The sequence below is a fragment of the Anguilla anguilla genome, chromosome 6 (assembly GCF_013347855.1).
Source record: "Anguilla anguilla isolate fAngAng1 chromosome 6, fAngAng1.pri, whole genome shotgun sequence".
Lineage (NCBI taxonomy): Eukaryota > Metazoa > Chordata > Actinopteri > Anguilliformes > Anguillidae > Anguilla > Anguilla anguilla.
Window position 1 is genome coordinate 30,881,527 of NC_049206.1, and position 16,290 is coordinate 30,897,816.

At 39.1% G+C, this 16,290-nt stretch overlaps 1 protein-coding gene across 4 annotated transcripts in view; it reads right to left on the reverse strand.

Annotated features, from left to right (window-relative positions):
- The window catches only part of lpin1 (lipin 1), a 115,132-nt gene that overhangs the window by 9,362 nt on the left and 89,480 nt on the right, over positions 1-16,290 (reverse strand). For all 4 annotated transcript variants that reach the window (XM_035422540.1, XM_035422536.1, XM_035422538.1 and 1 more), the window contains 8 exons: positions 16,000-16,092; positions 14,003-14,070; positions 10,590-10,728; positions 10,182-10,330; positions 7,808-7,894; positions 4,370-4,522; positions 4,097-4,211; positions 3,890-3,993 (listed from right to left, as the gene is read on the reverse strand). In XM_035422540.1, the coding sequence (XP_035278431.1) occupies positions 3,890-3,993; positions 4,097-4,211; positions 4,370-4,522; positions 7,808-7,894; positions 10,182-10,330; positions 10,590-10,728; positions 14,003-14,070; positions 16,000-16,092 (908 nt within the window). The remainder of the gene's footprint in view (positions 1-3,889; positions 3,994-4,096; positions 4,212-4,369; positions 4,523-7,807; positions 7,895-10,181; positions 10,331-10,589; positions 10,729-14,002; positions 14,071-15,999; positions 16,093-16,290) is intronic.

A 16,290-nucleotide genomic window follows, 5' to 3' on the forward strand; every position in this document is an offset into this window, starting at 1 on the left:
TTGTTGACAGGGCAAAGTTAAAGAAAGCATCAGGGGTAGGGAGAATCCCAAAAGAAGTCCTAAAGTCTCCATCATTACTAGCGGTGTTATGCTGTCTGTTTCAAACTTGCTTTGAATATAGCATCATTCCTTCTGTGTGGTATACATCTATTGTTAAACTGATCCCAGAGTCCGCTAAGAATGATCCAAGGGTTCCCCTTAACTATAGGGGCATCAGCCTTTTAAGTACAGTTTATAACTTATACTCTAACATTTTGAATAACCGGTTAATTCAGTACAAAACTTTATACAGTTCTCCAGTCGCCTGTGTGGAGATAAATAACATGTTTACTGGATGGTTTCCTACTCCCTTTGGAGTCAAACAAGGTGACATTCTTTCTCTAACTCTGTTTGCTCTATATGTGAATGATTTGGCTCAACAAATTAAGGATGCAAGCCTAGGTTTAAGTCTGGAGGTATTTTGGTATTTTACTTTATGCAGATGATATAGTACTTATTGCTGAATCTGAAGTTGACTTACAAAATATGTTAAACCTTGTGAACTTATGGTGCTCTAGATGGAGATTAACAATAAATCAGAGTAAAACCCAGATAATGCATTTCAGGAAAAAGGGTACAGCAAGAAGTACACAAAATATCACTTTTGAACCATCACCACTAAAATATGCTAGTGTGTATGAATACCTGGGGTTTGACCTGGATGAATTTATGACCTACGAGGTGGGGATAAAATCCCTAGCGACTTCGGCTGGAAGAGCATTAGGCTCAGTGATTAATAAATTAAGTGTGCAAAGATCTTGATTATTCAACATATTCACAACTTTATGATGCCTGTGTTTCTCCTGTACTGAATTATGCTGCTGGCATATGGGGCTTTAAAGAATCCAAAAATGCCAATTCTATTCAGAACAGAGCCATACGTTGTTTTCTTGGTGTACATAAATTTGCTCCAGTTCTAGCTATTAAGGGTGATATTGGGTGGGTGCCTGGTCCTATACGACAAAAATGTGAGATGGTCAGACTGTGGAACCGCCTGATCAGTATGCCAGAGGATAGGATAACCAAAAAGGTCTTTATTTGGGATAAATTACACAGCACCCCATGCAATTTTTGAGGAAGTTGATTTACAATATATTTACAGAAATAACTTACGGTGTAATATTAACATGATTAAATATAAGCTTTTATCCAACTTTGAAGAAAAGTGGTCTAATTATATATTTCTAAAACCAAAATTAAGGACATATATTCATGTTAAACAAAACTATGGCCCTGAACCATACGTTATGGCATACCTAACCGAAAGCCAAAGGTCCCTGGTTGCCCAGTTATGAACCGGTATCCTTCCTCTGGATATTGAGGTAGGCAGATTTAATGATGTAATTGAAGAAAAAAAGACATGTCTGTGATCTGGGTGAAACTGAAAATGAATCCCACCTTATGCTGTACTGTACATATTATGATGATCTAAGAGCACCAATTTTCCAATTAATGTGTTAATATGTGTAGCCTCTGGAAACTGTACACTTCATTTTGGAGTTACTTGAAGTTAATTGTTTTATTTGAACCACAAACCCACAAATGCCCCAATACCAGCCACTGCAATGCCATCAAAAACTTTAATATCATTCAACCCACATAAAAATTGCCTCATCAACATTTTCAAGTTTTTCACTGACTGCTGAAGTCACCATTCTGTGCTAAAGCAAAACACACAAAACTTGCTTGATTAACTTAAAGTTACAATCTCGAAGATTTCCATTTCGTTCTCTTTGGCGGTACCAATGGCGAGAAGCGGTAATTGCAGGTGTGTTTTTGGACCTCACTTCCCATAGATCCAACCGGACCCAACCAGTGTCGCCTGTGTGACGTTAGCCAGTTGGCACCTGGGCCACGCCAACTATAGCACTTTTATTATTCAGGCTACTATTTACTGAATAAAACATGGTTGTTATAAAAGTAACGTTATGTACATACTCATTCATTGTCTAACATTAGGCTAACTTAAGCTGTCTTTACACTGCTGAGCCGGGTTAAAATGCTGTAGCAGACCTGGGGTAGAATTATTGATGACCAGTTTCCACAGACGTTCTTTATCCACCTTTTGCCCGGTATGAACATCTTTACACTGCAGAGAAGAATTTGCAGGATTCGGTGTGGCTTGTGCAACTATGTATCTCGTGCATAATAAATAGTCTTTCTCGTGAATGATTGTTGTGTAATATTTTTGAAACAACTGCCTTGCACAATGTTGCCCCCGGTGTTTCTGGTTTTGGTAGCTAAACTGCTCGAGGATAAAGCTGAGCTGGGTGTTAAATTAGCAACAAGAAGAATAAAACAAAAACAAAGGAGATTTAATCAAAAAAGGGTATCACGGCTGAAGGAACATATGAGGAAGCGTAATAAAATAATAACGCTAATCCATACTGCCGTATTATTTTATTTAGTTTTCTCCGGCTTGACATCTTTACACATAAATCAGACCCGGCTCTGCTTCACCTATACCTTGGCTTTATTCCAATCATTATAATATATTGATGAACTTTATGTAAATAACGCTAACGTTAAGGCCAGTTCAGATCAATGATTCACAATGATTGCAGAGAAAATTGCAGCGGTGTGAACTGGTTAGTTGCAGAGTGTCTGAAGCCATTGCCTGGGGTCTCAAAAGACCCACCTTGTCAAATCGCCAAGTGCAGTTTTAGAACGTTTACAATCAGACGTCTTGGAATTTTGCAAGTTGCATCTAGTCTCGTTGCGAATCATTGAGCTGAACTGGCTTTTAGTTAGCTACGTTGCAACAAGGTAGCATTGCATTCGAGAGACGGTCTGCGAGGTCGGTAGCGTTAGCTAGCGTTTTTTTCTAATTGTTAGCTGACATTAGATTGTGTTAATTACATTAGCTAGCTAGCTAACGCAACATTACCTAATATGGGTATGAGAGATGGATACTGTGCGCAACGTTGTCTAAACTAATGTTGCCTTTCTTGACATGGTCCGGTAGCTAGCGTTAGCTGTTCAAATAGCTATGTAATTTAGTAACGTTACATTGTCACCAAATGTTATATGAAATCTACATCAACAAATAATATGACCTCTCATGTTACACAAAAAACTTTTTAGGGTTCCATAAGCCCCGCCCGCCCGCCCCTTTCTCTGTTATTGTAACGCTAGCAGACACCGGAAAAAACAGTACGCGCTCAAACACAAGTGAGTTGAAGAGCGAGCCTGTTGCATTAGCTCCGCCTACCCTCTCTGGCAGACCAACCACTGATGGGTGATGAAAAATGCGTCACTAACTGTGCGCCGCTTGTGATTTTTTCCTAGGAATGTCGCCACAGACACCCAGTTCTTTAATCATAAATTATTATAATAATATTAATTAATATAATAGGCTCAATCACCATTGTGTTGCCTAATTCAGCGATAGATAGTGACTTAACAGACATTTATTTTAATGAAAATCTTCGAGATTATTACATTAAAGATTAATAAATAGTATAAGCAGGCACATTCAGACTATATGAATAGTACCAAAGAGTCAGACAACAGGGAAAATCAGTTATCCCAATAGAGAAACTTTGATTTAATTGCTAAAAATTATGATTATACCAACAAAGAAGCACGGAGGCGTGCAGATTCAATGTCCTCCATAAGGGAGTCAAACACCAAAGAGTGTTTGACTCTTCTAGAGAATGGATGAGACATTGATTTTGCATAGCTCTGTGCTTCTCTGTAGGCATAATAATAATTTCAGCAATTAAATCAAAAAAAAGTTTGGTGAGTTCAGCAATGAGTATAACACTTTAACTTGCCTTCATTTATTTGCGGGCCACATGTACAAATGTTGATGAATTCGTTCCGACAGCAACAACAACACTGCACTTACGATGATATGTTGGTCCTGGCATGTTCTTGAACCAGTTCTCCTTTTGGGTTGACTGTAAAGATTCTGTTTAATGGGACTCCAACTTCCTTATATGAATACACATCCTAAAAGAGTGAAAAACAACTTGAAAATTGTGAAAAACCTGCAATAATTTTTTGATCCACATCATGTACAATGGCACAGATGCTTGCAGTATGCCATACTCACTGTTGGTCTGTTGCCAAAGGCAGCATAAAAAGGCTGAGTGTTTGGGTAGAAAAGGTTTTTTATGTCTGTGAGGCATTCCACTTTGAACTTCTCTGGTTTCTTTTCAATGACTTCTCTAAAAAAAAAAAACAAGTATTTGACTCTTCAGGCTCTCATTAAGGCTCCATAAAACAATTAGCAACATGCTCTTTATCAAATGTCACCATGCATACAACTAAAAAGGGGACCTATGACATAATTTTAGTCTGTTTTTGCACACCCCTGATGTCTCACCGATGCAGGGCAGAGAAGAGGCTGCTGGGACTGAGCAGAACAGGACCCTGTGGCAGCATAGTGCCCCGCTCGTTGACCCAGTGCAGGTACCCACGGGTCATGTCTGCCATACCGATGGCCCGGGCTGAGCAGTACAGGAACTTATAACCATTTCTGTCAGAGTTCACAACAAGGTTACAAGCTAAAAATATGGCCTCATACTCACAAAATGCACACCTTATAACTAAGGCGCACGTTGATGTCTGTTGTCTTTTGGGATTTAATGCACTTGTCTGCTCATAATTATTTAATTAGCCAAATAATTTACAAGAGCAGACATTTTTGATAAAATCAAAGCTACAGCTAAAGACTGTATCCTCAGTGAAAATGTTTACTGCAGCTTGATATAGCAGTTAACCAGCCCTACAGTCTGAAGCTCTTTCTAAAATTATACCACAATAAGTGTATAGGACAAATGGCTGAAAACACACCATCCCTGGTGACTATAGCAAAACAGTCCGCATAGACAAACATGCAATAGGTTTACAGGTTAAACATAGGGTCTTATGCTGACAAATATGAACCAGTGCATTTACTTCCTCTAAGAGTTATGGTCCTTTTGGTGCAAACATCCAGATTTAGTCTTATCCGTGTTATCCAAAAAATAACGTAGTACGTGTTGTATTTGGTACAATGGCCTCTTTGTCCAACTTAATGCTAAGCTGTTCATACCCCTAACAGTGTGAGATTGGGGACAGGGGGGCAGAATTCCGATCGTGGAACCCACGGGGAGGGGGTTGGTGGTGTTGTGTTGCAATAGTGGAGAAGGGGGGAAGAGAGGACCAAACTGCAATCGTGGAGGATGGGGGGCAGGGGATCATGACCTGGGTAGGGGGTGTCAGGGGGGATTGAGATAGCTGACTGAGGAGGTGGGTGATCGTGGAACAGGTGTGGATGGTCGGCTAGTTAAGAATGGTTTAACCCCTTTGCGCACATGCCAAATCGGGCCAATCCTTGCCCATTTAGGGGGTACCTTAATTAAAGCGTTATAACTCCAGATGTGAGCATCACAGAGATTTGGAAAATGGTTTAAATGAAGCATGACATGTACTATTTACATACTAACTTAGATTAGATTATATTCATACTGTAATTTAAGAAGAAATAAAGTGCCACAAATGCAATTGTCTAGGCAAAAAATCTAAAATAGACTTGCTCTTTTTTAGTTTGCAATGACATACTGAGAGCATATATACAGCAGATTAAACTATATATGTGTGGTAAAAGAATGCTTTCATGCATGCCCAGATAGACACTATTTTCCAGTGTGTCATGCATGGGGGATGTATAGTTACAGATGAGACTGCAGGGAGGGGGTGCTTTGCAAATGGATGACCAGTGTGACAATGGTGGCGTTTAGAAACTCCGTCGAACACTAGGGGCATTGCAAGTGGTTAAAAAAAAATGATGATGACTGGTCATGTAAAATGGCTGCACACCTCTAGCTGCAGGCAACTAGAAATCCCTGCAGATTCCAGTTCTTATTTTTGTGCCTAACTTTGTGTCATATATGCTCAGAGAATGAGCCAGAAAAGGTAAAACCCTGGTTAACCTTCTTGCATTTCCATAACTACTTCAGGTGGCTGAATGTGGTGTCAGAATTCTACATCTACCCAATGTCCCCAGCAGACACACTCATAAGGACATATTAAGGACAGCGAGAAGACAGAATTCTCTAGCCTAATTGGTAAGTACGAGTACCAGGTCCTCCTGTTTAGGGTGCCAGTCACATTCCAGAGCCTGAGAGATTTAATACTAAGTCAGCAGTGGTACGGTATGGATTCAATATCAAACCACAGGCCTCATCCATGCCCAAGAACAGTGCTTCAACAGGATGAGCAACCCTGTAGCCCCATTAAGGTCATGTCAATGGGGCTACAGGGTTGCTCATCCTGTAGCCCCATTAACATCTCCTTTGACTCTTTCTATGTACTGTGCAAAGAATAACAACTTCATCAGGGAGCAGTGAGGGATTTCGGTCTTCCCTCAGTTGAATTTGTAATGCAATGGTCAAGCCTCTTGTGTATTATGTGATATCTATATGCATAAATGACTGTGGTGTAATTGTGTGGAGCAGACCTTCTTATTATTCTAAATACATTTCTGAGAAATCAGACTAAAAGATTATCTTGCATCACGTGTCAAACTGAAGGCCCATGGGCCAGATATGCACATTTTGGTCCGGCCTCCATATCCATTTGGATAATCAACTAAATCTGGCCCATGGAATACTGCAGATGTTTAGTCTGAGGCAATACTCATTTTCAAATTTTTCTAATGTAGGTTGTGCTGCGTACAGCTGCGGTTACACAGCACTCTCCCTCCAATACTCCCCAGTGTTTCCCCAAAAATACCGAAATATCAGCATAGCTGCCACAAAATAAAATAGTTTTTATATATATTTTTAGTGCTTTCTCAGCTTTATTGGTCAGGACAGTGTGGAGATACAGGAAGAATGGGGAGAGACATGTGACAAAGGTCACATTGCTGGATTCAAACACTGACGTCGTAGTTTGCAATGAGTATGTGGACAGTGCTCTACACGCTATGCCATGAGACACCGCACAAAATAAGAAGTTGATCAATAATTGGGTTTATTTACAAGTGGTGCGCTCATGCCCTCTTATTTATGAGGTAAGTAATGTTTGTTGTTCCCTCTGTCACAGTAAAGCGTGAAGCTGGGATGCTCATCTGTTGTTCATAGACACACTGCAGATTTTTCTGCACTTGTCTGGAGATGCACAGTCATCATAGATAAATGATACTGCACATGACATCAATGAGGTAACAAAAGATAAGATTCTTATCTCCAATGTTGAGCTTTTCCAGTGGCATAACCAGCTGGGGGCATCCCTGGCTGAAGCCCTGGAATTGTTTTTTTCAGTCCTGAATATTTTTTGTACAATAAATTTATCCACTGTTCTAATTCATTCCTCCTGGTCCATGATCGTAGTCTCCTCCCCAACCCTCACTCACCAGTCCACGATCGCAATCCACCCACCAAGTCTGCGATCACACTCCATGACAGTACTAGCTACATGTCTGGCCCTTGATTTGCTTTATAATTCTCTACATGGCCCTCAGTATTATTCTGATTGACACTCCTGTCAACTGCAGCTAAAAATGTGCACTACTACAAATGGTTATACAGATCTGGTTTATGGTCTGGCTGATCTGGCTTTTGTTTATGCATGAGGACAGAGTCAGTCTATAGAGAGGAAAACCGTAAGAGTGAGAACTACACAGCTGCGCCTAAGCAGCAACCCTGAAATTGGTTGATTTTTGGGACATGATATGGAAATTTAAGCAAGCCAACCACAATTTTACATTTATGACAGTTAGGAAAACTGCGCCTGATCAGATTGGAACTGATCGTGTGACTCCTGACATTGCACTTACTCGCTAACTTTGTGGTAAAGGCGAGCAATACCCTGGTGCGTCCAGTCTTTACCCAGAGTTGGCAAAATGTGGCCCAGAGTGTCAGACCTGTGGGAACAGAGAGGAGGCTATGGAAAATGGTTCCCAATCTTTGAGTTGGAACCATCTGGTGGGTCATGGGGGATGTTGTTGTGGGCTAAATTCACATTAAGTTCACATTTCTTTCCTAGTTCCTGTTTAGTTACATTACAGCACCATTTCATTTAAACAACTAGCAGGAAATCAACATACAATCATCAAGCTGAAGGCCTGATGCCAGTCATCCATATAAACAGTTATTTAATATTGGCATAGCACACATAGCAACCATTACATTAAAAGAGTGCGGTGAAGAGTGTAATTCATTGCAGGGAATAAACACATCAGCACAAATGGAAAACAGCAATGTGCCCTATTTTCAGAGTCAAAGCTCAACTTCATGGTAACTCATAACGGTAATAAGGTGTGTCCAAGTCAACTTCAGTGAGTTAATCACTAGAGACTGCAAAGCACTTGTAAAAGAGGTTGGCTTTAGAGGAATAAATTATCTGTCAGTGTGCTGAAGGTTTGTTTTCATTATCGCCAATAAGATTGGCTGCTTTTATCTTTGTAATCCCATATGTGTAAGGCCATAGTGAAATGGCAGTTTCATCATATCTGATATACTTGTCTGGGAGATGCAGAGTCGTATGCAAAGGAAGTACCAATTAAAATCAAACATTGCAAATATGAAAAGATTCAAATTCTTTTAACTGGTATAAGTTACTGTCATAGAGGCACTATACAGTAGCTCCAAAAAAATACTTAATTGCCAATGCTTTTTCATCTTAGACACACATATTTAACAAATGCATATCTTAGACAATACGACGTGTAGAGACAATCTGTTGCTCTCTCAGCATCCATCAAAGATTTGTATTGTGTGGTTTCTTTTCTGCCCCATATGCTCAATGTTCATACAGTATGTGTGTATTATTAATATGTGTGCATGAGTAACAAAACAGCACAATGTGTCAGCGATAATGTTAAAAGGTGATGCGAATGAGTTAAAACACAAATGCACTATTAGAAACCAAACTTGCGCAGTATTGATTTTTGTTAACCTTTAAGCTCTTTTACTCCAGATATTACTATCCACCACATAGCTAACAATGCAATTCACCCAATTCAGATACAAACAAGCATGGAAATAATTGAAAATTACTACTCCTGTTAAGGCTGCTTCATACTTTCCACGTTCTGCGTCCGCGGACAGCTACAGACTTGTACCGGTCGTGCAGACGCCCACGCGGTTCCATTCATACTACAATTGAGGGTCCATGTCGGTCTGGCGTTCCACACAAGCGCATTTCCCGATCTACACTCCATTCCAGTTCCATTATCTCTGAGTGAATGCGTAAGTGAATGCGATGATAAGAAAATTTTCTGTTACACTGACCTATAAAACGCTATTCCAAAAGCAAAATTGGACATGCTATACATCGTTAGAAAGCTTATACTCTCACCTACTGAATAAACAAATTGTCAAACGAGACAGACTGTACTAAAAAGGGTGACAACGCCGTGAACAACAGGTGTGGTATTACGCACAACTATTTTGGAATGTACCCAGGCATCACAAATGCACGTGTATTTCCCAAACGGATTGTCTAAGACAATATGTGACCACTCAGTCTCAAAACGGACATCTCTACACGTAAAATCAATGGGAAGGTTGTATATTTATTCAATATTTAGTCCCAGATATTGACTGTATAATGACATGGTATCATGTCATTTTAAAACTGTCTCGTTTATTTCGTTATTCAGTGAGCAGCGTTTTCACTGCCCTATTGGCATATCTTAGGGCTATTGTCGGGTTTATCTTGTTGATATGAAGGAATACGATTTTTGAACGGTGAAAGAATATTTTTATGAATGCCCAGCTAGACAATATAAATGTGGGTAATAGCGAATCTCCTCGCACAACTCTCTTCAAACCAAGCATCCATTAAATTTTGTTATCTGGAGCATGTGCAGTCGGTGCGCTTGCTATGCGTACAGTCCACGCAGTAACAAATTTTGGGCTGACCCCTCGCGGACATGGGCGGATGACGACATTTACGCCATGCGGACCAAAGCGGACCCTCGCGAACACGCGGACGCGGAAAGTATGAATTAGCCTTTACTGTACATCAGTGAGTACCATTGATTTTCTGACTTCTAAATATTGCATCAGCATTATAATCAATACTGTAAAGGCCCCCTGCCCAAACCAAACACCACAATTCCAGGTCAGACCCATATACGGGCCAGTTGCCACATGATGCTGCGGTTCCTTTATGATAAAAGTTATTCTGACAATTTAATCTAATACCTGGTGATGGTGCCGTCAATGTCAGAGATGACAATTTTGTCATCCCAGCTCCACAGGTAGATAGTGCCCTCACAACGGCATGTGCCCTGGTACTGGGTGGTGACACTGAATACCACATCATTAGGGCCGTCCTTTAGCTGCAGGCTAATCTGCGGCACAGAGAGACTTGTCACTATCTGCAGTTTACACACTAATAACAATAATACATTTAATTTCTTTAAGACTAATTGATTAAAAATTAATTTATTATATTTTGTTAATTATATCAGACTAAATGTATGTTATCATAATAGAAAATTAAAAACCATGACTTTGTCACAACGTAGTATGTTTTTATTGGGTGGGTAGCAGCTCTAAACCACACCTCTAGGCTACTGGCATCAATTTTACTGAGGGGCTGAGACTCACCAGCTGCTCGGAGGTGAGGCGGAGTGTCTTCTTATAGGAAACAGCCCCAGGGGTGAGCAGAGTGTCGGACTGGGCAGAGCTGGGACTCGGCTTGGCACTTCTGTGGTCCTCATCGCTGGAGGACGATTCTTCCTTCCGCCTGAGTTAGCAGAAGGCCAGGGGAAGATTAATCAACAATCATTATTTTGTATAACACAATCTGATGAAAAACATACAAAAATGCCAAAATGCCACAAACAATGCACTGTATCTGTAAGTCATTACTTCAAATCAAAATTGTACAAAGTTACATGAAACAATATTGGCTACAGACCTGGGTGAAATACTTATTTGTTTTGGATTCAAATACTTTTCTGTCCTCTGTTGATATTGCCTGGTGTAATTGAGCCTGCCTAGTAATAGGCCTCAAGATGTGTAATTTGTATCTGTATTTATGCCCCCCCCCCCCTCTTCTGTAGTGTGAATGATTGTATGTTTCTTGGTATAAACATCTGTTTATAAATGTGAATGTTACATGCTGCTAGGGAAATGTCCCCATGGGGATAAAATATTGCATATATGTGTGTATGTACAGTATTTATTGTGCAATCAGTATTTATTTGTAATTGTAAACATACAAGGACTCGTACATTTTGTAAAACAAACTTGACAAGTATAAATATATCCTGTCTGGAGGAATATCCTTTCTGTAGGTATTGACTAGCAGTTTCATACAGTCATGTAAATGGCATGCATGAGGCAATTTTTATTATTAGACATTTTGTGACACAAATTATGAATGAGAACATTGTGTTCAAATGGTAAGATTAAGAACACACAGGGCCAAATTACTTGAAATAATTTAGGAAACATTGGGCAGCATTCCTGTGGAATGTTTAATCTGTGTGAGCTAAGATAGCCAATATTGCTTCATGTAACTTGGTACAATTTTGTTATCAATACTTTTAATAGCAGGCCTAGATTTGAAGTAATGACTTGTAGATAGTGCTTTGTATGTGTGAGCAACTTGGCATTTTTGTATGTTGAAAAGGTGTTTTCATCAGATATATCTTTTTGTACTGGGTTTGTTATGAGTTATAATAGTAATAGTGATAATAGGAATTCATATATAAATTTAGGCTATGAGAGACATCCATACACATACATGCATGGTTACAGAGAGTCTAGATGAAAGAAACACATAGGCATGGATTCAAGAATTTTTCCTTGACCATGAATGACAAAGAAATGAAAGTGCACTGTATGCCAGTGGTGGCAAATATGTCGATTGCAGAGGCCATGCTTGTTTTAAAGAATGCGGAATTCCTGCCGTTTTCATCTCATTCACTACAGCTTCTGCCTAACAGACAGGTATGCTTGATTGATGTGAAATATGGCCAATCTGCTGCTGTTCAGAACTTTGTTACATTAAGCGTGTCCATTCATTTGTGGTATGGTCAATTAAATGTCCAATATTACGTGACAGTAACACGATTACTTGCATTTTATATGGGGCAGAGCAGTTGTGGTAACACGACAAATCGTGTCCATTTTAGACAGGGAATTTCGCTTTAAATATCCAACAGATAATGCTGTGAATGTAAAAGCTGGGTTATTGTTCAGATATGAAATTGGTGTAATGAATGTACCTTTATGCCAATACAGGTTTACATACAATTTGGCTTATATTGTATGTGATAGTAACAAACGTTGCCAGTGCAACTGGCGCAAGGAAACTGTGTTGGTAACACAATGTGGCCTATTTTAGGTTTTGCTTTCAATATCTGACAATGGGACTTTAAATGTAAACTGGGATATTCGTAGTCAACAAATGATGCTGGCCTAACTAATGTACTTTTATGCCAATACAGCTAGCCTAAAATTGTAACTGCTTGATTTTAGAAATAGAAAGTACACACATGGTACTGGAAAATGTAGGCTAGTTAAGCTAGTAGCTCTGCCCAACACTAGCCTACATATAGTAGTGTAGAACACACACACGCACACACACACACAAACGAAATGTTAGCTAGTGGTTTTACGCAGTATTATTAAGTAGACTGAAGAAAGAAATTGAATTTAGTAAATAAATACAATTGTTATATTTGCTTAATACAATTGTAGAAATGTTGCATGCGATGAAGTAGCTTATATGTGACATGTGCAACTTAATTAGTTAGTCCTACCGTTCTTCTTAATAACATTGTGTGCAGCCACTGTCCAATGTTTTTGTCTATTTTTTGTGGTTACAATGCTACCCCAAAACCCCTGCAACATACCTGCCTTGAAGAAGTCATTACCTTGCACCAGTTTCTATACAACCAGTAACGCTGCCTACCAGACCGAAGTGCAACGCTGATTTTAGTGCTCATTAATTTCACAGCCATCTGCACAACTAATACAGTCAGTCTGTTGTGTCGTTAGCAAGGTAGCTGACATAGAACTCGGTTAAAATGCCAAAAGCGGAACTGTCTAAAGTGTTGGTGTATTTTATTTGTATTTAAGAAATAGAAATTAGCTTCCCACAAGATTGTACAGATACAAAAGCAATAGTTTAAATGTTTTATTTTTAGGTACCCAGCAAGGCAGTGTAATGAGTGAGAGGTTCTCATGAGTCCAAGGGGGGCTCAAAACTCGCCTGTCAGTCATCCAAAAGTAACACAGGCTGACATGCTACCCAGTGAGCTAACAGTGTAGGAGATATAGGAACACCAACATATAGCTGTTTTAAACAAGTGCGCTTCAACTTTATATATGTCATTTTGCATGTGCATTCAATGTTTTTATTGGCTGATGTACCTTAAATGTCCAATGGGGAGACATTATTTGTGGGCTTGGAGTATTGATGATGTAATCAGGCAGGAAGAAGGAGAAAACACAAAATTCCCTAAGCTTGGAGCTTTATTGTGTGGACAGGTGAAGTTGTTTGTGAATTCTGTCTGTTGAAATGGGGTCAGAAGGTACAGAATTTCATGTTTTTAAGGGCTGAGTGTCTGTGGTCATTGAGGTTATTTCTGTAGGGAACCCTGAAAAGTGCCAACCTCTCTGTGCTATATAGGTATGGGGCATGCCGTCCCACCAAGGTGTAATCTGGCGTGATGGGATGGCATACCTGCCATCCCAATAGTGCAGTCTACACGCCAGAAATTTGAGCCAATGTAGGAAAAAGCTGGAAAATGATTCCTTGACCATTTACTGTAAAAGATGTCAGAGCAGTGTCTTCATACCAAATGAAATTACAGAAACACAATTACATTGATATAGAAATGGCATACAACAATGTATAATATGCTAACTACACCTGCAGACAAATGCCTTTCCTGTGGCCCCACTGGCACCTAATGGCTTCATCACAATACTGCAGATCAAGGTTTTGATAACGTTCCATGAAGAACAGATACATGAATAAACCTGTTCCATAGGCTCAGTATTACCTGTTTACAGAAGCCATCTTTCCCGTTTGCTCTCCGCCTCCACCGATCCCCTGCTCTGAAGGAGACTCCTGTCAACAGGGAACCAGCTTTACCATTGATAATATCAGCATGTACAGCAACAGTGAGAATGTGAGAAAACATTATTTTGCGATTTGACATGAAGTATTTATGCCAAAATGCTTAGCTTCCTCAGTGTTGATGTAACTAAGACATTTCATGTAAAATAAATGTTACATCTTATTGATGTGCCATCTGAAACTGAAGATGGTCTACAACTGCTGCAACTGTTGCACATCTAGAATTCAGCATTATCATTGTTTATTTTTTCCCATAAATTGAATTACACATTCTATTTATTGAAATTAAAGCTGCTGAAAGGACCCTATATTTTCGAATGTTTTATTTTCTTACAGGCTGCTAATGTGTTCATTTGCACAAATAAAAGTTTTAAATGAAATCAATTGATACATGGCTTTTTATTATGTATGGGGTGTAATGGGTTTTGCCAGATTTTTTTCCTCAGACATATGATATGAACTTTATAATGTACGTTGTAATCAAATGAGAACTGAATTAATAAAACGCAGGAATAAATCATTCTATAAAATTGCAATATTAGTCTATTGCAATATCAGTGTATCACAAAACAAAAATAATTGCAACAGTATTGTATTGTGACCCAAGTTTCAAGATATCATATTGTGAGGTCCCTGTGATTTCCATGCCAAATAAATATACAATTCCCTTGCACTATGATTTGCACCTTTGATAAAGATGAACAAAAAACTGTCTAAAACAAATAGTACTTAGCTATATATTCAAGTTTACAATATGTGGAAAATATTCCACTTTAATAATGATTCAATAGAATAAACCAAAATAAGTCATACACTTTAAATGTATTTCCCCCACAAATAATTGTCAAAATATTCACACTGTTTTTAGAATTTTGCCTACCCTCACACATCTTCTCTAGTGTTCTATGAGATTGGTGAAAATATTGGAGGGATCTCTGACCATAACTCTACACAAATCTACACAAGATCCTTCATGTATTTTGGCCTACACTTGTGGACTGCCCTCTTCAATTCAAACCGGAAACAAAAACCAAGACTGGAGATGTCCATTGAAAAACACTACTTGTCTTGGTTAATTCTGAGGAATGCTTGGGATCTTTTCCTTGCTGAAAGGTTAATATGGAACACAATTTCTGCTACCTGGCAGGATGCACTAAGTTTTTGACAAAAATGTTTTGGTACTTTCATGTTTCCATTGACCTTAACAGAAGTCCATGGACCAGTAGATGCAAACCATACCCATAACATCAAAGATCCAACACCATATTTCAGTGCTAATAAGCATCCTTCTTTGAACAAACCCACTGTGAATGTGGATGGCCAAAAAACTTTTAAAAATATATTTTTTGTGTCATATAACCATAAACATGGTTTCAATTCAAGTTCCAATACTGTTTATCAAACTCCAGATGCTTATTTTTCTTGATTCCACTCAAAGAGGCTTTTATTTTTTTCCAACCCTTTCTAAAAGCCTGTCGACATGGAGATGGAATCTGATAGTAGATTTGGAGATCAAAAGAACTTCCAACTGTGGCCCTTGAATATTTCTTTGAAAGTCAACCAAGACTTTGAATTACAGAAATGGATTCAAATATACCTTGAACTGTTTTTCCCCCTCTGTGAGCCTTGAGAGTCCAAAACAATTTTTGAACAGTAGCATTTGCTGTGAAAAATTGTAGATTGGCTGATCTGTGATTCCTTTTAGATTTCACACTAAATATTTATGCAATCTTCTAGTTCGGGTATAATAACTTAAGCTGTCATTTTACAGGTTCTGTCTTATTCAGGCCTTATCAGTTGTTGAAGCCTAGCAACACACTTCAAAGATGCAAATAAAAAAATATGCTTAAACACATCCTGACCAGAGGACTGTCCATGTTTTATTGCCCGCCATCATGCAGGCCATGTTTGGGGACATACCGACTTCACGCTGTTGTTCCTGCCACGCCATGAGAACCACCAGCGGCCTCCTTTCTTTGGCATCTTTTCCTTCATGATGTTCTCCACCGTGGCCTGGAGCAAATGAATCAAAACTCAACAAACACAAAAACTAAACTGAAAGAAAGTCCAGAATCACAGCCTGAGGGACATGAGCAGGGGCGAGGCTAAGCACAGGCATGCTGAACGTTACAGCAAACACACAGCCAGGTCAGGGATGTGATTCTTCCCGATAAATCTGGAATCTTTGATTTACATACCTAAATTATCTCT